Source organism: Ranitomeya imitator, chromosome 7 (assembly GCF_032444005.1).
Source record: "Ranitomeya imitator isolate aRanImi1 chromosome 7, aRanImi1.pri, whole genome shotgun sequence".
Classification (NCBI taxonomy): domain Eukaryota; kingdom Metazoa; phylum Chordata; class Amphibia; order Anura; family Dendrobatidae; genus Ranitomeya; species Ranitomeya imitator.
In genome coordinates this window covers 156,547,006-156,571,235 of record NC_091288.1, presented here as the reverse complement: position 1 = coordinate 156,571,235, position 24,230 = coordinate 156,547,006, and the positions used below count along the sequence as shown (strand labels likewise).

General features: G+C 44.6%; 1 protein-coding gene across 1 annotated transcript in view; it reads left to right on the top strand.

The window, feature by feature from the left end:
- The window catches only part of GTF3C1 (general transcription factor IIIC subunit 1), a 191,310-nt gene that overhangs the window by 132,537 nt on the left and 34,543 nt on the right, over positions 1–24,230 (top strand). Inside the window, exons 19-28 of the mRNA XM_069733955.1 lie at positions 5,719–5,896; positions 5,979–6,108; positions 6,825–6,957; positions 7,073–7,151; positions 11,557–11,730; positions 13,018–13,178; positions 13,277–13,419; positions 16,644–16,725; positions 17,274–17,386; positions 22,451–22,513. Of these exons, the coding sequence (XP_069590056.1) occupies positions 5,719–5,896; positions 5,979–6,108; positions 6,825–6,957; positions 7,073–7,151; positions 11,557–11,730; positions 13,018–13,178; positions 13,277–13,419; positions 16,644–16,725; positions 17,274–17,386; positions 22,451–22,513 (1,256 nt within the window). The remainder of the gene's footprint in view (positions 1–5,718; positions 5,897–5,978; positions 6,109–6,824; positions 6,958–7,072; positions 7,152–11,556; positions 11,731–13,017; positions 13,179–13,276; positions 13,420–16,643; positions 16,726–17,273; positions 17,387–22,450; positions 22,514–24,230) is intronic.

The following is a 24,230-nucleotide window of genomic DNA, read 5'->3' as shown; positions in this document are numbered from 1 at the left end:
GCAGGGAACCAGTGAACCCTGGAAGGGTATCGCCACACCCAGAGGCAGACAGTTTTCCTTTTTGTGTTCTGGTTGGGGATGAGGAGGAAGTATCCCCTACATCTGACATTCTGGAGTTAGAAGTTACCGGTGAAAATTTTGGGACTGCCCAACATAGGGACCCCACTCTGAGGGAAGCCTTTAATAATGTCACAGTTATTGACGGGGTGGTACAGGAGCCGGGGGCAGACACAAGATTTCCCCATTTTCTGTTGAGGGGGGAGTTGTTGTACCGTGTCACGAAAATACGGGAGGAGTTGGTAGAGCAGTTGATAGTGCCGGGTCCGTATAGACGGAAAGTGTTGGACATGGCCCATTCACACATCTTGGGTGGACACCTGGGGGTGGAAAAAACGCAGGAACGGGTTGTGCAGAGGTTCTATTGGCCTGGGTGTCACCGGGAAATAGTGAACTATTGCAGGTCCTGCCCTACATGTCAGCTAACTGCTCCTACTCCTCATTTCCGGAACCCCCTTGTGCCACTGCCCATTATTGAGGTACCGTTCGAGAGAATTGCCATGGACTTGGTCGGTCCCTTAGTTAAATCAGCTCGGGGCCATCAGTATATATTAGTCATCCTGGACTATGCCACACGCTATCCTGAGGCCATTCCCTTGAGAAATTCTTCCTCAAAAAGCATAGCCCGCGAGTTGGTCCATGTCTTTTCCTGGACAGGTCTGCCAAAGGAGATCCTGACTGACCAGGGTACACCTTTCATGAGCAAGGTGATGAGGGAGTTATGCAAAGCCCTGAAGATCTCCCAGTTGAGGACCTCGGTGTACCATCCCCAGTCAGATGGCCTTGTTGAGAGGTTTAACAAGACCCTAAAGAGCATGCTGAGAAAAGCTATAGAGAAAGACGGTAGAGACTGGGATTGTCTCTTACCCTATCTGATGTTTTCCATTCGTGAAGTTCCACAGGCCTCCACAGGGTTCTCACCGTTTGAGCTTCTATATGGCCGACATCCACGAGGACTCCTGGATATAGCCAAGGAAACCTGGGAGGCCGAAGTCACACCCCACAGAAGCGTCATTGAGCATGTGGCCCTGATGCAGCAGAGGATTGCAAAGGTAACATAACATAGTAACATAACATAGTTAGTAAGGCCGAAAAAAGACATTTGTCCATCCAGTTCAGCCTATATTCCATCATAATAAATACCCAGATCTACGTCCTTCTACAGAACCTAATAATTGTATGATACAATATTGTTCTGCTCCAGGAAGACATCCAGGCCTCTCTTGAACCCCTCGACTGAGTTCGCCATCACCACCTCCTCAGGCAAGCAATTCCAGATTCTCACTGCCCTAACAGTAAAGAATCCTCTTCTATGTTGGTGGAAAAACCTTCTCTCCTCCAGACGCAAAGAATGCCCCCTTGTGCCCGTCACCTTCCTTGGTATAAACAGATCCTCAGCGAGATATTTGTATTGTCCCCTTATATACTTATACATGGTTATTAGATCGCCCCTCAGTCGTCTTTTTTCTAGACTAAATAATCCTAATTTCGCTAATCTATCTGGGTATTGTAGTTCTCCCATCCCCTTTATTAATTTTGTTGCCCTCCTTTGTACTCTCTCTAGTTCCATTATATCCTTCCTGAGCACCGGTGCCCAAAACTGGACACAGTACTCAGTACCTGGACAAGGTGATGCCTATCGTGAAAGAACACATTCTCCAAGCACAAGAAGCTCAAGCCAGGGTCTACAACCGGTCTGCAAGAGTGAGGCAGTTCAATCCGGGAGACCGAGTTCTTGTGTTAGTTCCAACGGTGGAAAGCAAGTTCTTGGCCAAATGGCAAGGGCCATATGAGGTTGTCGAGAAACTTGGTGAGGTAAATTATAAAATTCACCAACCGGGAAGACGGAAACCATTCCAAGTTTACCATGTCAACCTCATCAAGCCATGGCAAGATAGAGAGCCGACAGCAACTCCATCATTGTTAAGCAACCCAGAAGGTGAGGTTGGAGCGGTTACTATAGCAGAGACGCTATCAAAGACCCAGAAACAGCAGTGCCGGGAGTTACTCCAGAAAAACAGGGACCTGTTTTCAGAATTGCCAGGATACACGAAGGTCATAGAGCACGAGGTCCTAACAGAGCCACATGTGCGGGTGAATGTGAAACCTTATCGTATTCCTGAGGCTCGTCGAGAAGTTATCTCCAAGGAAGTGGAGCGTATGTTGAGGCTTGGGGTCATTGAGGAATCCAAGAGCGGTTGGTCGAGCCCAATTGTCCTGGTCCCAAAACCTGATGAAGAGTGGAGGTTTTGCAACGACTATCGGAAGTTGAATGAAGTCTCCAAGTTCGACGCTTATCCCATGCCCCGTATTGATGAGCTCATCGAAAGGCTTGGGCACGCCAGATATATATCCACCTTGGATTTGACAAAGGGGTATTGGCAGATCCCCATGGCACAGGAAGCCAAGGAGAAGACGGCCTTTTCGACACCTGATGGATGCTTCCAATATGCCCGGATGCCGTTTGGCCTACAGGGAGCTCCGGCGACCTTCCAGAGGGCTATGGATAGAGTCCTTGCACCCCATAAGGCCTACGCTGCTGCGTACCTAGATGATATCGTCATCTTTAGCCCGGACTGGGAGAGTCATCTGGAGAAAGTCCAAGCGGTGTTGGATGCTATAAGAGAGGCCGGATTTACTATAAACCCGAAGAAGTGCGCCTTGGGTAAAGAAGAAGCTAAGTACCTTGGATACATAGTGGGTCATGGAGAAATAAAACCCCAAATCAATAAAGTGGAGGCAATCCAAACATGGCCAAAACCAGTTTCCAAGAAACAAGTTAAAGCCTTCCTGGGAATCGTGGGATATTACAGGAGGTTCATCCCAAACTTCGCCACGATGGCTGCGCCTCTGACTGACCTGCTAAAAGGGACAAAATCAGTAATGGTTAAGTGGTCCGAAGAAACAGAGTCAGCCTTCCAAGAAATGAAAAACGCTTTGTGTAAGCAACCCGTTCTGATGGCCCCAAACTTCAAGAAAGAGTTTATTCTTCAGACAGATGCCTCAGATGTTGGGGTGGGAGCAGTCCTTTCCCAAGAACTACATGGGGAGGAGCATCCTGTTCTCTATCTGAGTAGGAAGCTGTCCTCATCTGGAAAGAACTACTCAGTCGTTGAGAAGGAGTGCTTGGCCATAAAATGGGCAGTGGACACATTGCGGTACTATCTGCTGGGATGTAAATTTAGACTGGTATCTGACCATGCCCCGCTTAGGTGGATGAGAGAAACGAAAGGAAGAAATGCTAGAGTCACCCGTTGGTTCTTAGCCCTGCAGGACTTCAGTTTCCATGTGGAACATAGGGCCGGAAAGCTGCACGGTAATGCGGATGCCCTATCGAGAATCCCTTGTTTAGTGGGGGAAAGTGCCAAGCCCCACGGCTTTAGGCAGAGGGGGGAGGTATGTAGCATGGCTAAAGGGTTTGTGGTCGATGGGAGGTATGTGCCACATAAGTGCCTGATTGCTGTAATGTAGCCCGGAGTATTCCTTTCTTGCACATAATCTTGTATATGTGTTTCAGGACCTGTGGTAATGTCAGACCACATGGCTAATCATGTGATGGGTTACTGGGTGGGGTTAGCTCTTTATAAGACTGGCTAATCCTTTACACAGGAGATATGTGTGGAGGTGAAACCCTCCTGAGTGTGTTACGGCTTCAGGACTGAGCCGGATGAACTGGACACTTGCTTTTCTTTGCCTGAACCAAAGGCCCATTTTGCTTTCTGTTATTTGCCACATGGTTTATGAAGCAATAAACCCAGTGAACTTTAAAGGAACACGTCTCCTGAGTGTCAGCCGTCGCAGCTGAGTGAGTGAAATCCTTACACATTGCTGTCTGTGGGAATATGCTTTACATATGTGAGCTGGATCACGCCAGTGTACTTATATACATATATATAGCAGATGAAATAAGTATTGAAGACTTCGCTAATTTTTTTAATTAAATATATTTCTAAATGTGCTATTGTGAAGCACAAATAAATCAAACCATAGATGTCCATAAATTATGTGTAATAATGGGAAATGATGCAGAGAAAAGTGTTGAAGACGTGAAGAAAAAGAGGTGCATAAAGCCATGGAAAGTCATGACACCAGCAGAAGTCTATCAGTAATTAGAAAGCAATTCTGCCACTTAGTGAAAAATAATATCCTCTGGTTCAATTGATGGCCTATAATAGATATAGTCTGGTTAGATTATGCCAACATAGAACTCTTTGGATACCATAATACACCATGTTTGGAGGCCAAAAGGCAACTAGTTTCTCCGTACAGAAGCGTCTTGAAGCTGTCCTCAGCAACAAAGGCTTTTGAACAAAGTATCAAATAAATTTCGGTAAGCGTGGTCAATAATTTTTCTCATTATTACACTTTGCTTAAATACAGGTAATCCCTGCATACGTTACGGCTGGTGAACAACCACGTGACATGCAGCCACAGTGACTTGAACATATTTATCGAGCGCGCCGAAGACACTTGGTTAGCACTTGAGCATGCTCAGATAACACCTTATCTGAGCACGTTCGCCCATCACTAATGTGGACTAAAAATATTTTAAGATGTAATCTTTTATTTTTTTGCTTAACGTAATAGTCATGTCCGCCGTGCCTTCTGCAGTCTATCCACTATGGCCTTGCACTTTGCCCAGTTCTCCCTGCCAGGAGTGGTTGGCCTACCAAAATGTCATCGAGAACACAAGAACAACATATCCAAGTTGTCACAAAAGAAACCACGTAAACCTCTAAGGAGCTATCCACAGCACTTTTAAAGGGAATTTATCAGTAGGATCGGCCCTCCTAACCGTCTATATGGGCATGCAGGTCATAGGAAACGGAATAACATGATACTTTGATATCTGTGATCTGATAACTTAGTCCAGAGAAATGTAAATGACCTGTTCAGGACTATGGGCCGGACAGAGATCTGCACGAGAATCGGCCTCCAGGACCTGTGGTATGATCAGACCATGTTCCTGTACGGTCAGACACAGACATTACACAGTACACAGCAGGGACACATTTATAAGATTATCTCAGCACAGGAACATTTTATTTAACACATCCAATTGTGGAAATTATTATTATTCCAAGATCTAGTGATTAAAATTAACTTTGTTCGTGGGAAAACCCCTTTACGTAAAACAACTCTTCAAAGTATGCAGGAGACAATAAACATGAAGATGAAACAGTACCTGAGATTCAGTAGTCATGATCGCATTGCTCATCACACAGTCTCGGAAGTGACGCCGGTAAATCAGGGAGATGAGGCGTAAATGCTGGAATGATTGCCAGGAGTGTCAGACTATGGTCCAGACATTGTAGGGCCACCTCGTCGTACTCTATAAAAAAAATCATAACTCATCTCAGAACCTGAGGGGCTATCAAAATTAGGGGGAGTGACGATACCACAAGAGAGCTCCCCATATTCCGCCAAACAAATAAACCTAGTGACATCAGCCCCTACTTTTGGTAGCCCACCAGGGAAGTGTCAGTTATCATGAAATCTATTTCTTCTACTTTCTGTTATCTAACCCTGGGGAGCCGCCTATAATTGGGTTCGTTCTATAGTCCGAAAAATAGAGGGTTTACTGAAGGTAAAATCCCTCTAGAAGGTAGAATTCTGCTGTAAAATTGATGTAAAGTGTTTCTGTCCTTTCTTCTCCTTTAGGTATTTTTGTTTGTGAAGAAAAATGCCACCATTGTGGACACCACGGTGTGTGAGCCTCACTACAACATAGCACAGGCGAGTCATCCCTTCGAGAAGCGCTCTTACAGCTTAGAAAGTTTCCAAGATGTGGAGAATTATTGGTTTGACTTGCAGTTTGTATGTCTGAATACGCCTCTAGGTAAGCCGTATCCTCAGGGCGACAGATGCCTACTAATGGAAACCTGTGGGTCTAATGACCACTGCTTTGTACTTGGCGTTAGGTGTCGTTCGTTGTTCTCGTGGAAAGAAGGCAAATCCCCAAGATCAAAGCGTGTTAGAGCCAGAGATGGAGGTGGAGCAGGAAGACAAGCAAAATCTGGAGCGGAAATTTAACATTCTGGAGATTATCCCGTACGTCTTCATGTTCCCCTTGAAAAGTTAACCCATTGTTTTATGAGTAGCTTACAGTGGTTGCCCCACAAAGTCCATTTTAATCAATAGATCTTGGAATAATATGTTTCCACTCCATCAGACTCAAGTAGTGTAGTGCTTTACATCACTGCATCCATTGCTTGGCATTGTGCTTTGTGATGTAAGGTTCGCATGTAGCTGATCGTCCATAGAAACCTATACCATGGACCTCCCGGGGGATGGGGTGGAGGGTGCCCTGGTTTTTCCTGCTGGTAATACCATATAACATTTGGACTGTGCAGTTATGCAGTCAGCAGAGTGTTGGTGACTTTAGTGCACTTGGTGAACCCCGTTCTGTATTTTACATGGTCTGACCCTTTGTGGCCGAGTTGCTGGGCAGCCGTTGGCACCAAAGACCCTGCAGTGTGGCTTCTATGCCCCTCCACATTGTTTTGTGTCATTTTAAAAAGTGGTCAACACCTGTTAACATTTCCGTAATGCAAAGTGGAGCGAAAACCTTTTTGGATATTTTGTATCCGAAGTACCAGGGCCCAGTCAATGGAAACTTTCAGCCTTGCAAATCATTGGAACTTATTTCGTATACATATTATTGTTGTAATGCACCTATGTCAGGAAACATGGCCAACCCCATCGGGTAGAGAGCTCGTTAGTCTTTTATGACTTACACGGGTTAATTACTGTATTTCCCATTCCAGGGGCAGCAGGGAAGTTGTGGATGATGGCACCGTTCCCGGAGATGGATTAGGAGCCGGCGGCCTGGACTCGAGCTTTTACAGTCATCTAAAGCGAAATTGGATTTGGATCAGCTATATCATTAACAATAAGAAGGTCAGTTGAGATTGGTGTTCACAGCCCTAATTTGCATAAATGTTAAGTTACATTATCTTATTTCATGTACTTTGCTGCACAGCTTTGAGAAACTGTAATTCTTTTTTCTTTAAAGAATTCGTCTTCCCAAGACAGGCTTACTGTGAGACTCCAGACCTTCCTGAATAAGCACAATCTTCCCTTAGGCTCCCGAGGTAAATGCTTTACTGTGATTTCGTTCTAACCTTAGAGGGTTCTGTCTCCTGAGCAGCTCACCGCTCTGCAGTCTTCTCACTTCCTGGTTTCTGTAAGGGCGGGCCCTTTATCCTGATTGACAGTTCTGGTTAGCAGCAGAGTTGTAGTATTAGTAGAACTTGTGCTGAGCTTTATGGTTCCGCTATAAATGCTTTCTTCTGGAGTATATACTCCGATCACTATATTTACATACAGTGGATCTAAACCATGTACACATCCCAAGTTTTTGTCATATAAAAAAAATATTTCCAAGAAAAATCATTTCAAGACTCTTTCCATTTTTAAGGTCTCCCAAAATCTGTACAAATCAATTGAGAAACATATGGAAATCATTTTGATGGGGAAATAAAAATACAACTAAAATAATTTGATTGCAAAGGTGTAAACACACTCTTATAATTAGGGATGTGGTTGTATTTAGAATTAGCGAATCACATTTACGCTCCTGGTAAATAGTAGTAAGTACACAGCTGCCATCATTTAGTGATTCATTAACCACATATAAGTTTAGCTGTTCTACTAGTATTTTCCTGAAATTTTTCTTAGTTGCATTTTACATCAAAAGCAATAAACTGCTTACCATACAGCAAAGGGATCTCATTGTTGAAAGTCAGTCAGAAGAAGGATACAAAAGAATTTCCAAGGCGTTAGATATACCATGGAAAGCTGTGAAGACGGCCATCACGAAGTGGCTTTAATTAGGCAATACAGTGACATTACCTAGATGTGAACATCCCTCAAAAACAGTGAAGAGAAGTGAACGTCCCTGAATAGACCTAAAGAAATTTGGTCCCGGAGGCTGCCAAGAGGCCTGTAGCAACTTTAAATGAGCTGCAGGAATTTCTGGCAAGTACTGGTTGTAAACTACATGTGACAACAGTTTCCCATATTTTTCATATATGTATGGCCTGTAGTGTATTGTGTAAAGGAAAACATCCAAGCCCGGCTATGTTTTGCCAAAATGTAGATCAAGTCTGCCAAAGGCATGTGGGAAAATGTGTTTTGGTCTGATGACACCAAGGTTGAACTTTTTGGCCATAATTGCAACACCACGCATCACCAAAAGAACACCATACCCACAGTCAAGCATGGTGGATGCAGAAATATGCTGTCAGACTGTTCATCAACAGCTGGAACTGGGGCTTTAGTCAAGGCAGAGGTAATTATGAACTGTTCCAAATATCAGTCAATTTTCCATAAAAATCTTCAGGACTCCGCTAAAAAGCTGAAGATGAAAAATAATTTCACCAGGACAGTGACTCTAAGCATACCTCTAAATCAACAAAGGAATGGCTTCACCAATGTTTTTTTAGCTCAGACATGAATACAATTGAAAATTTGTGAATTGACCTGTACACTAGATGCCCTCTATGACAGATCTGGAAGGAAGGAAGAATGGGCAAAGATTGTCAATTTTAGATGCGCAGTGCCGATAGATTCCTAACCAAAAAAACTGAATGCTGTCATAAATTCATAGGGTACTTCAACAAAGTATGAGTTCAGTGGTGTGCATATTTAGCAACCACATTATTTTCTTTTTTTTTTCTAATATGGCAAAAAAAATGGGATTGTGACAGACTTTTTATATTTACTGTATAAAGATAACAGGCTATTTGAACAAGCACACGGGTAAGGCTGGTTTCACATTTGCGTTTAAAAACGCAGCGTTTTAAACGCAAACGCATGTGGTGAAAAAAACGCATGTAAACGCGTTAAAACGCCGCGTTTTTTAGACGCATGCGTTTTTGCATGTTTTAATACAAACGCAGGGGTTTTGATGCGTTTACATGCGTTTTTTCCTGCGTTTGCGTTTTTAAAACGCATGATGAGAAGTGTCTGACAGCTGCCAATCATCAAAATCAACAAGAAAACCCACTTTAAACAGAAATAGCTAGGGTTAGGATTAGAATCCCTAGTAACCCTAGGGATCCTAACCCTAAGGGATCCTAACCCTAAGGGATTCTAACCCTAACCGATCCTAACCCTAACCGATCCTAACCCTAACCAATCCTAACCCTAACCGATCCTAACCCTAACTCTAAGGGATCCTAATCCTAACCCTAAGGAACCCTAACCCTAAGGGATCCTAACCCTTAGGATCCCTTAGGGTTAGGGTTTAGGGTTGGCTTATCAGTGTGTATTCTTGTGTTTTTCTATTAAAACGCATGTATGTGCTTAAAAACGCATGCGTTTACATAGACAGCAATAGGTTTTTTTGCGGCAAAAAAACGCCGCTAGAAATAACTACATGTTGCATTTCTGCAACACAACGCATGCAGAAAAGACGCATGCGGCGGCAAAACGCATGCAAAAAAAGCGCATGCGTTTTTAATGTTAAGTATAGGGGAAAAAAGCATGCGTTTTTTTGCGCTAAAACGCAGCGGCAAAAAAACGCAAATGTGCAACCAGCCTTAGAAAAGTGAGGGCCGTGATTAGGATAACTGCTTTGAAAGCAGCTGGTGGTGGTTGCTGGTGATTTAGCAAGATTTACAACAGCATCTTGTCAGGAGCTGAGAGAGAGGGGGGAGGTGAGCAGCTATCTGCTGCATAGAAATCAATGAGCTGCAGAGAGTTTACTGGGATGTTAGGAGTTAACTCCTTTCCTGGAGTGTAATTAATTCACATACTTAGGCAAGCTATGGTGGTCGAGCTCCAGGGAAACAAGCTGTACAGTGTGTATGATAAAGGCTCTCATTGCAGGATGATTACAGCAGGCAGAAAAGAGCATGCAGATTGTAAACTTGTTTATTTTCATGCATTCTAAGTAATTAAAGCAATTTAATTATATGAGTGTCATTCGAGAGGGGGGGTGTATATATTTGGGCAGTTTAATTGTGTCCACGTTCAGTTATGCTCGTTTAACGGGTTGCTCGCTCACTTTATGTTGATAACCTATCCTCTAAGATAGGTCATCAGTATCAGATCGGTGGATGTCTGACACCCTGCACCCCCACCCAACACATGTTCTCAGTGGCGGCCACAGCCGGATGTTAGCAGTTACAGAGGTGAACGGCACAGCTCCATCTGTGTAGTAGTTGTGACTGGATATTGCCGATCCACGCCAATTCATTATAATATGGCCAGATCTGCAGGGCCCAGTGCTGACGGAACTGTGGTGTTCAGTTCTGCAACTGCTGACATCTAGTCCCCACCAAGGTCAGCTGATCGGTGGGGATGCAGGGTGTCAGACCACCACTGATCTGATATTGATGACTTATCCTCAGGAATAGGTCATTAATATAAAGACTGAGCAACCCTTTAATGCCAATTTCCCTTTCTGTTGTTTTTTAATCACTGCTGCCACCGTGGGCTCTGTGATAGAACAATATATACATTGTACAGCAATATCTGTCACCACAAGATTCTGCTCTCCTAGGTTCTCTATATTGTTATGTTTTGGTTGTTCATTTAATGTGCTCTTTTCACTTCCCACTGGTTACCTGATCCATGGTGCTTTCTTGTGTCTGCTGGAACCCCATTACCTGGTATATAGACTTGTGACTGGTGCCATGTATATTTGTATGTGTGATTATGCCTTTATCTTTGCATCAGCATCTGTATACCAATGTATGTACATACCTCAATGGTGGCAGGCCCCATGGCTGCTAAGCCCCATCCCTTTTGTGGTGTCTGTCAAATTCGACTAGAAGTCAGAAATCAGAAGTATTTGTACAGCAGAGGTTGAACGATATATATATGGAGCAGGCTCATGTGCTGAGCCAGCTCCACACGTAGGGGCTGGTGGCTGTTTTACACAGCTGGCACCTGCCAATAACTTCTGCAACTGGAGCCAGCTCTGATCACTATGTGGTTAGATGAGGGGAGAGTGACTGTCATCCCAATCGGGGCCCTGCAATGTGATCGCGGGAACCCAATGGGTTGTTAAATGGCAATTGGAGGTCCATGGAGGTGGTCCCATCTCAAGCCTTCACAATGAGGCCCCAGCATTTCTATATACGTGCTATAGATTGTGATACCAGGGTTAATTTAAAAAAAAACTAATAAAAAACAATATACACTAAGTGGGATTAATTCATTATATGATATTCTATGTGTCTGTCTGGTGAGAGATTAGGATTTCTACCATTATTTTGCCACCAAAGACTTGATTATTATCGAGAGGAGATTTCTCACGTCTCGGAGCCCTACTATCTGCTGATCCTGGTATGGCAGATGTTTGCTCCTTATTTCTGAAGCCACACACAAAAGCTAATTCAGGAGGATAGAGCCCCCCCAATCTTATGCGGCCTCCATTTCTGTAGACATTGCCCGCCCCTAGCATTTACCTCAGCTGTTCGCTATGATACATAGCGTTTACAAGATGTCTGCTCCTTGCCCAATACACCCTGTCATTCTGGGTTTTAGGCGACCAGAAGAAATTCTTTGGAGAGATTTCTATGTCAGAGACAGGAGAACTTGTCCAGATGGTGAAGGAAGCCACAGCCAACCGCAACAAGCGAGTGCATGGGGGGAGAAGCCAGAAGCGAAAACGGCAAAAGAAGGAAAGCGAGAAGAAGCCAAAACCAAAGAAGATGAAGAGTAAGTATGGTTAAAATGGCTGCCTGCTACGCCATTCTCAGTGATTAATCCTATCAAATCGCCATTGTTAATGCTGAATGTGACCCCCTCCCCAATCCAACAGTCAGACACCATGGATCCTCAGTGCTGGGTATACAGCCGTCTGGCAGGCAGAAGCGGTAATAAACCATCTGTGCGGTCTCTATAGGGAGACCCCCAGGATCGAGTGCAGCGTACTTATGTAATGACGTGTTAGGACTTTGCAGAATGGAATGTGGACCTCCTCTAAGTGTAAGGTCTATGGGCGATCCGGAAGTAGTTACTGAATTTTCATTGCTGTTTTTCATAATTTTTCATGGAAAGTAATGAAAGCTTGCAACTAACCTTATTCGGGAATTTGCCTTCATGGCATGTAAGTAGCTTCCAAACCCCTGCTTTTCCCCAGTACTCATCTGGAGTACAGATGATGGAAAGGGTCAGCTCAGCCCGCGTCTGCTAATCCAGGTCATGGGCTGCTGCAGGAAGTTATTCTGATAAGCTCAACATTCAGAGGAGGAGACAGGGGCTGACCCATCACTGCCATCATCTGTACTACAAATGAGGACGTTCTTCTATCAGTGCAGCTCAAGGCAGGCAAACAAACTGGGGAAAAGCCATGGTTTGGAACATGTAATATTTCTTATAGGAATGAAGACAAACCCCATAATAAAGTGATTTGCAAAGTTTCATAACTTTCCATGCTGGACAAATGGATTAATAAATGAAAGTTTAGTGACTCTTTAGTAAGTAAAGCTCATTAAAGTGCAGGACATGTACCGGATACGCTTACTTAACAATGACTTTGAAGCACAACGGGCAATCACGTAGAGTCTAGTGATGAGCGAACGTGCTGGGATAAGGTGTTATCTAAGCATGCCCAGGTGCTAATCGAATTTCTTTGGCGTGCTCGAATAATATGTTTGAGTCCCCGCAGCTGCATGTCTTGCGTTCGACAGCCACATCACATGCAGGGATTGTATGCATGTTTTTCGAGCAGCCATGGGGTCTCGAACATATTTTTCGAGCACGCTCAAAGTCACTTGGTTAGCAGCACATGAGCATGCTTAGATAACACCTTAACCGAGCACACTCACTCATCACTAATAGCGACTTCTTTATATGCGCTTGCAATGTGCTGTATTTCTGCCTCGGAGGATGACTTCTACAGTTTGTTGAACATTTTAGCCCATTTTTCTGGAGAAATATCTTTAGGCTTAGAAATGGCTGTGTAACAGTAGATCTATGGTTTCCACACTTTTAATGTATCAGAGGAAACAAAGGAAGAGAAAAATATCAAGAAAAACCGCTACCACGACGAGGCCGACCAGAGCGCTCTCCAAAGAATGACCCGTCTGCGCGTGGCCTGGACCTCCCAAGAAGACGGGTTACTGATGCTGTGTCGGATCACCAGCAACATCTTGAACAGAAAGGTAACGCTCCACAGAGCCGCAGAAAGCCACGGAACGAGGCGAGAAACCAAAGAAACATGGCATTTTCTGCTTTTTGTTTCTTTTCTTTTTTTGCTTAGGTGAAAAGACCGTTTGTTCCCTGGCAAGTTGTGCGAGATATCATGCACGCTAGCATGGACGAGTCACTGGACAAAACCTCACACTCCATTGGAAGAAGAGCGCGATTCATCATCAAAAACCCACAGACGTATCTAAACTACAAGTAGGTTATGGCGTACGTACCGACTCCACACCGCCGAGGAACTAAGGGCTGGCCATTATTAAAGGGAACCTGTCACCCCGTTTTTTGAGATTGAGCTATAAATACTGTTAAATAGGGCCTGCGCTGTGTGTTCCTATAGTGTATGTAGTGTACCCCGATTCCCCATGTATGCTGAGAAATAACTTACCAAAGTCGCCGTTTTCGCCTGTCAATCAGGCTGGTCAGGTCGGGAGGGCGTGGTGACATCCGTGGTTCTTCCTCAGCTTTACGTTGGTGGCGTAGTGGCGTAGTGGTGAACAAGCAGCGCGCGATCTGCGCTGTAATCCCTTGCATCGGTGGGGGCGGCCATCTTCCTGGGGCCGCGCGTGCGCAGATCGAGTGCTCTGCTGCACGGGGCTTCAGGAAAATGGCTGCGGGATGCCGCGCGTGCGCATTAGAGATCGCGGCGGCCATTTTCCCAAAGCCGAGATGCAAACTCGGCTTTGGGAAAATGGCCGCCGCGATCTCTAATGCGCACGCGCGGCATCCCGCGGCCATTTTCCTGAAGCCCCGTGCAGCAGAGCACTCGATCTGCGCACGCGCGGCCCCAGGAAGATGGCCGCCCCCACCGACGAAAGGGATGACAGCGCAGATCGCGCGCTGTGTCTTCACCACTACGCCACTACGCCACCAACGTAAAGCTGAGGAAGAACCAGCGATGTCACCACGCCCTCCCGACCTGACCAGCCTGATTGACAGGCGAAAACGGCGACTTTGGTAAGTTATTTCTCAGCATACATAGGGAATCGGGGTACACTACATACACTATAGGAACACACAGCGCAGGCCCTATTTAACAGTATTTATAGCTCAATCTCAAAAAACGGGGTGACAGGTTCCCTTTAATGTTCTACTGCTGGGCATTAACTCTTTCAGAGCCAAGAACCTGCGCTCGGCTTTAGTTTAAACCATTGCCACCACCAGAGTGAGGACTAGGTGGGATCTATTTTCTCAGAGGACACCGGGGAAGGTCATAGCCTGTTTTGCAGAAGTGATTAAGGGACTGAATGCAACTATTAAGTTCTCAAAAGTCTCTCATAAAGAGAGGGACATTAGCCAAATTTGAAAAACAATGGGGGGAATTGGTTGATTTCCCCAGGATTGGTGTTCAACGCCCTTTTGAGCGATGGTCTGTCTTGGGTACTAGACCTACTAAGTCACCCTGGACTAAGAGAAGGCAGAATTACTGTGCCTATTTGGTTGTTTCATCTTTTCCTGGTTGCACCCTAGGGGGTAATGTGGGATTGTGGGGAGAAATGAGGCACACAGAATTGCATAAAGATATCATAAGGTACCAAAATTGCATAAATGTACCCCAAATTGCATAAAGACATCCATGAAGCACCCAAAATTGCATAAAGACATCCATGTGGTGCTTAAACTTGCATATAAACATCCATGAGGCACCCAAGCGATGGTTGTCATTTTAACACTGTGTCATTTTATTAATAACTAGCTGAAGAGCCCGGCGTTGCCCAGTCATAGTAACTAACTGTGGTTAGTTAGAACAAATTATGATGATTATCCTCCATCGCATAGACCCGTACCCATATACCCATCATACACATCCTCCATCCCATAGTCCCATGCCCACATACCCATCACACATCCTCCATCCCATAGTTCCGTGCCCATATACCCATTATGACATCATCTTCGCTATGACAACCATTCTGACATCATTGTCGCCATGGCAACCTATTTTGACAGTCACCATGGCAACCATTATGACAACCTATATGACATCATCGTCACCATGGCAACCATTATCACTTAACCGTCACCGTTGCAAGCTATTATGACATCATCTTCGCCATGGCAACCTTTATGATATCATCGTCGCCGTGGCAACCATTATGACATCATCGTCGATACACACTTGTTTTAAATATATAGATTTAGATTATATTTGCACTTATAAAAAATGTTAGAAAATTGTCCCATTGCTGAGAGGGGTTAGTTTGGTGGCCCATATGGACATTAGTCCTCTGACGATGTGTTGATTAGCTCTTATTGCCGGGTCGAACCACCACAAGTCTTCACTTGTCGGCAATGCAGCATTACATGGCTACTGTTGTAATTATTGGACTGTCCATTCGGTGCCCCGGTCCTTTGGCCGATTATGTGAATACTATATGGACATTCTGAGTATGTAGGTGATCCCCCAACTCCGGCCCTCAAGAGCAGGGGTGTCAAACTGCATTGCTCAAGGGCTGCAAACAGGTCATGTTTTCAGGATTTCCTTAGTATTGCACAGGAGATGGAATTATTGTCTGTGAAGGTGATGCAATTCTCACCTGGGCAATACTAATGAAATCCTGAAAACATGACCTGTTGGTGGCTCTTGAGGACTGGAGTTGGGGAACGTTGAGGGTGAGGTTGCCTTATGGTGGTCATCTTACAGGCCACATTCCTCACCTGTTCTATGTATGTGACTACTATATGGGACTTCCTGAGTATATAGGTTGAGGTTGCCTCATGGTGGTCATCTTACAGGCCCCGTTCCTCACCTGTTCCATGTATGTGGTTACTATATGGGGCATCCTGAGTATATAGGGTGAGGCTGGTGGTCATCTTATAGGCCACGTTCCTCACCTGTTCCATGTATGTGGTTACTATATGGGACTTCCTGAGTATATAGGTTGAGGTTGCCTCATGGTGGTCATCTTATAGGCCACGTTCCTCACCTGTTCCATGTATGTGGTTACTATATGGGACACCCTGAGTATATAGGTTGAGGTTGCCTCATGGTGGTCATCTTACAGGCTCCGTTCCTCACTTGTTCCATGTATGTGGTTACTATATGAGACATCCTGAGTATAGGGTGAGGCTGCCTTATGGTAGTCATCTTATAGGCCCCGTTCCTCACCTGTTCCATGTATGTGGTTACTATATGGGACATCCTGAGTATATAGGTTGAGGTTGCCTCATGGTGGTCATCTTACAGGCTCCGTTCCTCACTTGTTCCATGTATGTGGTTACTATATGAGACATCCTGAGTATATAGGGTGAGGCTGCCTTATGGTAGTCATCTTATAGGCCACGTTCCTCACCTGTTCCATGTATGTGACTACTATATGGGACATCCTGAGTGTAAAGGGTGAGGCTGCCTTATGGTGGTCATCTTACAGGCCACGTTCCTCACCTGTTCTATGTATGTGATGATCATTTGCCATTTGTCCTAGGGTGTGCTTGGCAGAAGTGTACCAAGATAAAGCACTTTGTGAAGAATTTATGAATAGGAAAGAAAATTACGACGATGCTAAGGTATGAATGTGTACGTAAATCTATTTCAATGGATTGAATCCTGGTTACGGAGTCAGTATATAAAAGTAGAACATTAGGGACGACCATGAGACTCTTTCATGTACATGAAGCACTCTGCGAGAGCTCTAGGCCTCCAGCTCCTTGGTGCAGGTGGCATATTATAGCCATATGGATCCCTTTCCACTTATGGCAGAGGGGACTGCCTATACTTCTTTTTGTTACACTGTTCAAAATGCTGACACCGATTTCCTGCACTAGGGGGCGCACTTTTTATATGGTGTAAACATATGGATGGCCGTTACAGTGAAGAGATGCAATCATTGCAAAGTATAGCGAGCAAATACTGCAAAATAGCTGCATAATGCAAGCATGAGTTCCATTCTCCAGGGATCTTTTGTTTGTCCACATATCCAGTGGCCACAGAAACCATACAGTCATGTTTAGGGAGGAAAAACAGGCTCACATCAGATGGAAATTGGATAGTAATGACATTTCGTCATCCTAACAAAAGCCCAATGGTTAATTCTGGTTGTCTTTCTTCCACAAAGGTTTGTGCTGCTGAGTTTAAAGAATTTGTGGACAGGCTGAAGCTGAAGTTCAGCTCTTCTCTGGGTGACACGATATATGAAATTCCAGACACTATCAATGAGCTGTTCAACAGGTAACATGCGGTTTAGTTTTTATGCAAGTCCTATTCTTATGAAGCTTTAAAATGGAACTGTACTTGGCATAAATCAATAGTACAGGGGAATGTAAGAAACATTATAATATATCTGATCAGAAAAATCAGTTTATTCCCCACTTTTCAGCCACATCTAACTCTCTCCCCCGGCCTCCTGAACATGTCATCCACACTGAGAAATAAAGAGCTCCATTCCATTTTGCACAGGTGAGATGGACTGAAGTCATCACGTGCACAGCCCATTATACTCTCTCTATGGAGAGGGGATGGTGGAGAAGTAATGAAGAGCAGGGATAGGAAACAGGCAGAGGGAGGCACTGAAAGATTGAGCTGAGCTTGCTAACAAGTCTTTTCTTCTCATTTTCCAGTAAAATCAATGGTGCCATTCAAAATTACAATTCGGCCTGCAAAACATAAGACCTCACACGGCCAAATTGACAAATATATTAAAGTTATGGCTCTTGGAAGAAGGTGAAAAAAAAAGAAAATGGCCATGGCGGGAAGGGGTTAATTTGTGAATTGTAGCAGAAATGGAGTTTGTCCCACCCTTACAAGACTAACTATACCGTGACAGAAGGGACTTCACCCCTATACTAATCATACTGGCACCGTTCCTGATACTAGTACAGTGCTTGTGAAAATAACTTTTTTGCGTATGTAAATGATTGGGTTTAGATCCACCCGTGGTGTGGCCATGAGCTATGTGCAAGGTCATGCTCCCTCAATTAGCATCTTAGGGACTGGCCTAGCTTGTGATGGGGGACGCTGCTCTTAAAGCGAACGCTGCCCCACGTGTGTGCACATGTGTACGGATACTGGCTGTGCCAGTCACACTCATACACACAGTGCCTGGGCACATTCTCCTACATGGCGCTTTGTATATGAATGATAGCCGTAAATAGGTGGGAAAACATGACCAATCACTGTGTGTGCACACGGCTGACAATTGCATTTAAAAAAGATCTGTACATGCCCTCTAACAATGTCCGCTTCAACAGCCATGATGTTAAACGGAGCCGAGGTAAAGTGCGGTGGAAAACAGAACCTCGATAAAAAAGGTCTTGAGGCAGAAAAGGCCAGTGCATTGTCTGACCAGCTGGATGAGGTTGGATTGCCAGCGTTTGAAAATGCAAGAAACGGGAGGGAAGAGAGAACAGAGATAAATTTGCCCATGGAATATTCAGAGTGTCTACCATAAAAGGCCTTCGGGTCTCATGGCTTGGCAACATAGGTTGAGACCTTGTGATTAGTACAATATGTGAAGAAATTCATGACGGGGTGCCCCAGAGAAAGTAAAGCTGACTGAAGACGCCTGGATGGAAAGCTTATTTTCCTCGATCCAGATTTGCTTGGCTGAAGAAGTCTGTGGCCCAGTTTGCCAGGCTGGGAATGTGGACATCTGAGCGTTCCGAAATGTTGAAATGAGAAGCTCCGCCCATTGAAGAATCTGTTAAATTTTTTTCATGGCTAAGGGCCTTCTGATTTCCATGCCCCCACCCCCCCCTTCCCCGATAGTTCAAGTAAGCCACCAAAGTTGAGTTGTCTGTCTGCACTCGGAGCAGGCTGTTCCCGAGGGAGGACCATTGAGAGAGGGACAGAAAATGGCTCTCAAGTCCAGAAGGTTGATCTGGAGGCAGAATTCCTCCAGACATCTGAGGGGTGTCGTCACCACTTGCCATTGAAGAGGAAGGGAATATCTATCTGAAAGCAGAGCAGCGGCAGTCAAGCACTAAAGATGATCTCTGCAGATTTGAACAGGAGATAGACGCAACAATGCAAGGTGTTCACTGACTTCCAAAGAAATGCTATAGAATGTTGAGACCTACGGATTTGAAATTGGATGAAGGGTACAGCCTCAAAAACGGAGTCCATTCTGCCCAAAACCCTCATGCAAAAACAAATTAGGCATGAGGACTCTATCAGTAAATGAGACACTCTGGCTTAAAGAATGGAGAGATTTGTCTGGTATTAGGAAAACTCAACCCACCTGGGAGTCGAAAGTCATGTCCAAAAATTCCAGGCTCTGGGATGCTGTTTTTACATTTGGAGGGTCAATCAGACTTTTTGTCACCTCTGCAGGAAAAGTAGTCGTGAAAGGAATGAACCTCTGAAAGCACCTTAATTGCTGAGAGGGTCTGCGATTCAATGAAAAGCACTCTTGTCCCCAAGTTCTATCCTTTATTATCTCATCTAGCTGATTACAAAGTGTCTGTCTCCTCTGAATTGGAGCGCAGTAAGATCTTATTACACGCTGGGTCAAGATCTAACAGACCATCCAGAAGCCATGTATTTGGCTGCAGTGCACAGCGCAAGTTGTGCTGGCATTAGAGATTTTGAGATCTGCTCAGCCCAGGCAATATAGACTTTCTGGACTTTGGATGCCTGAAACGCAGGACCTGCTGCTAAAAAGGTGACTTTAGAGAGGAAGTTGATCTTCATATCATGTGCGTCACTGAGGGATTCCACATCAGAATGTGGCTCTAGACTAGAGAGATGAGCTACCTGGGGATACGCAGAGGGATATGTTTTCCATTTGGTAAACAATTCTTCTACAAAGGAGAAGATGACCTTAATCCTCCTAGTTGACGACATGCACCAATCTGGGTGTCTCCATTGCTTTTCAAAAAGAATGTCTTCATAGTTGGGAAACGTGATTGTTGATGGTGCTGTTGCCTGAAGGAGACTGTTTCCTGACAGGTGGAGTAGGACTTGATTTTTTTTAGTTAAAGGGTGTCCCTCACTGTCTGAATATAGTCTTGCATGGCTTAAGCTAGCATGAAATTCTTGTCGGACTTAAGAGTCTGAGACAGAGGTGGACTGGGCACAAGGAATAGTAGTCTCATCCCCTTTTTTCCTGACTAAGGATTGATATAGGGAGGCAAAGATGATGTGTGCCAAGAGATCCTATGTCACTATTGAGAGCATCTCTGGGAAGGCGAGATGGTCTCATCAAGCTCTACGTTAGAGACTTCTGAGAGAGCCGGTTGAACAAGCGAGCTGGGCTGGCATGCGCTCCAGACTGTCGACCAAGGATTGGGAGAGGCTACCCAGGTAACCTATGGCCTGGGACAAAGACCCTATCCACTCTGGAGTAGCTCTATTCATGAGGAGGCATACTAAAGGGTCCTTGGTGGGCAAGTATGAAAGTGGTTGTCTTGTGAAAACAAGCTATCATATATCCAGTACCACTGGTACCTGTACCGATCGGCAGAACGGAGATCTTTAATCCCTATTAGAATGGAACAGCGTTGAGCATGGTCAACTGCCTCACCATTCATTCCCTATGGGGCAGCCAAGCGCTGAGCTGCTCAGCTTTTGCCAGCATCACCATAGAAAATGAGAGGAGTCGCAATCGGGTAGCGGGATAAAAGTCTCCTTCGGGGATAATAATTCCTCGTCTTGTCACTGTGTGCGGGTCCCAGTGCCTCATAACCCTACCGATCAATAATTATCACCTTTCCTGTGAAACCCCTTTTAAAAAAATTATAATAGGCCCAGTAGAATGCCCAGGAGCACCCAAAAGAGATTTAGAAGGTGTAAAACCATTGTTCATTGTCCCCAAAAGACCACAAGCAGGAGAAGGCAGCTGGATAGTTTGTCTGGGTGCTTCTTGAAGCTTGTGGAGAAGAAGAGTGCCAGGCTAGGAGAAGAGAGGTAGAAAGGGTGCCTGAAGTAATGTAGACATCGCGTGGAGCCCAGAAAAGATAACCTGGGAAAATATGCCCCTCCCCCAGTAAATAGCATGAAAAGTGCTTAAAGGGGTCCTCCAGGAAGTGGAAAAAATTAACTAAAGTAAATGTTATAAATAAATTCCTAAATACATTTAATTTGCAACTCGAAATAGTTTTGTCTATAGAGGAAATCGACATAGAATTACAGTGGCCATCACCTTGTTTCACTGAGAGAAACCTGTCCTAGAATGTTGGTACAGACACCTGTGAGCATGTGCAGCAGGAAGGGCCGCCATCCTCATATGTGCTCCACTAATACTAGTGAAGATACCAGAGGAGCTGAGGTAAGAAAAGGCAGCTCTCACCTCTGTGTGCCTATCCGAATAGCAATATCAGTATCTCCAGGTCCCGGCAGCGGAGCTTCCTACTGCACATGCTCACAGCCGTCTGTCCTGACTTTCTTGTCATTGTAACAAGGTGGCAGCCATTTTAATTCTCTAGTGATTACCTCTCTAGACAAAATTATTGTGATTTTCTAATTAAGTGTATGTAGGAATTTGTTTATAATGAGATTTCCTTTAGTATTTTTTTCTATTCTTGGAGAACCCCCTTTAAGGAGGAGAGAAAGCCAAGTCAGTAACCCAGGCGGGAGGATCTGAGGAGGTGCACGGCCGCACCAGGAGCAGGACAGCGGCCAGCTGTAAGAAAAGCCGGGGCCTAGTTAGGCCGTCCGGCACGGTAGATGGCAGAGGTGAACCGGAGGATGGAAAGAGAAAATCTGCTGCAAATCTTGATGTGTCGGCAGGAAAAACCCTGTGTAGAATAAACACGTCTTTGTTGCGCATTTTACACACATATTAGTATGCGTGAAATAGGCTGTAAAAGTGCTGCAAGGACTGACGTGCTACAGAATGTAATCTGTTGCAAAGCTGCAAGTCAAATATAAGCAACGTGCGCCCCAATGTGTTCCAGAAATCTCATTCACTTTGCTGATATTTTCCGCAACAAACCCTAATGGGCAAAATAAAAATAGAAAAATAGGGATGTGTGCACATATTCTATTAGTGAAAAAAATTATAAAAAGGTAGAAACTGTCTTCATGTAGTTGTCAGTGGGGAAATTAAGTGAATAAAATAAATGTACATAAACAAAATACACCAAAATTAAAGTGGAAATGAAGCTTAACAGCAGCATAAAGACATGTATTATCCTAATATACATATACTGTATGTGTTCCATGTCCTCATTGTTTTCAACATTTCTGTTTGTCATTAATGAATAGAAATGCAATTTACATTTAGGCTGAAAACTTTGTCCTGACCGTTCTTGTGTGTAGTTTTACCTTGTTAATAGCACATTATTTGTTTGGCAGATTTCGCGTTTTGGCTGTTGGTGATGAACTGAACCAGAAAAAAGATTTAGAACTGATCAGCAGGTATTGATCATAGACGAGCCTTCTTGGCTCCATCACCTTTAAACTCTATTAGGTTTGTCCCTTAATTAGATGTGTCTGTTGATTTTACTGTTTTTATTGTGCTTTCACAATGGCATGGCATTCCATCAGTTCCCTCTCAGGCAAGCTTGGCCCTCCATCAGTGCCCTCTAAGCAAGCTTGGCCCTCCATCAGTGCCCTCTAAAGGCAAGCTTGGCACTCCATCAGTGCCTTCTGAGGCTATGTTGGCCCTCTATCACTGCCCTCTGAGGTTATGTTAGCCCTCCATCAGTGCCCTCTAAGGCTAGGTTAGTCCTCAATCAGTGGTCTCTGAGGTTAGGTTAGCCCTCCATCAGTGCTCTCTGAAGCTATGTAAGCCCTCCATCAGTGCCCTCTTAGCTTATGTAAGCCCTCCATCAGCGCTCTCTGAGGCTATGTTGGCCCTCCATCACTGCCCTCTGAGGTTATGTTAGCCCTCCATCAGTGCCCTCTTAGGCTAGGTTAGTCCTCAATCAGTGGTCTCTAAGGTTAGGTTAGCCCTCCATCAGTGCTCTCTGAAGCTATGTAAGCCCTCCATCAGCGCTCTCTGAGTCTAGGTTGGCCCTCCAGAAGAGCTCTCTGAGGCCAGGTTGGCCCTCCAAAAGTGCTCTCTAAAGCTAGGTTGGCCCTCCATCAGTGCCTTTTGATGCTAGGTTGGCCCTCCATTATTGCCCTTTGATGCTAGGTTTACCCTCCATAACTTAATCCCATAGTGGACACAGTCCCGCTCCTGTGTCAGTTCATCTCACCATAGATGAACCATGAACAAGGAGCCACCAGATCAATGTAGGACACTCCATACCCGAAGCATTAAATACATAGAAAAAGGAGTTCAAGTCCAAAATAATATATAAAAAATACCAATTTTATTTATTTATAACAATAGTCACATTTCTCATAAAATACCATATAATTGACATGACATGCTCAGCAAGGGAAAGCAAAATGGTACCAGACCTGTGTGACCTACCACTTACTGCTATTAACGTAATAAGGTGCTCAGTGCCACTATAGTGTTATGGGACAAGGAACCCCCCAAGATCAAATGTTACTATGTTATATCTCTTCACGCCTCAAATATCTCCATAGTATCTCTATCCTTATATAGCACAGCGTAATACACCTGGTTTGCTTCCTTACCCATGTAGCAGATAGCGGATGGTCGCACAGTGGAGCCCCAACGCGCATTTCGGGTTGGCTTCGTCACATTTATGAGAAATGTGACTATTGTTATAAATAAATAAAATTGGTATTTTTTATATATTATTTTGGACTTGAACTCCTTTTTCTATGTATTTAATGCTTTAGGTTGACCCTCCATTAGTACTCCCTGGGGCTAGGTTAGTACTCCATCAGTGCTTTCTAGAGCTAGGTTGATCTTCAATTATTTTCTTCTGGATAAAAGTTGGCTTTGCATAAGTGTCCTCTAAAGTTAGGTCATCCATCAGTGTGTTTGAAGGCTGTGTTTGCCCTCCATCAAGCCCCTCAAGGCTGGGTTGGTCCTCCGAGGCTAGTTTGGCCCTCCATCAGTGCTCCATGAACCTAGTTTGGCCCTCCATCAGTGCTCCATGAACCTAGTTTGGCCCTCCATCAGTGCTCCCTGAAGCTAGTTTGGCCCTCCATCAGTGCTCCCTGATGCTAGTTTGGCCCTCCATCAGTGCCATCCGAGGCTAGGTTAACT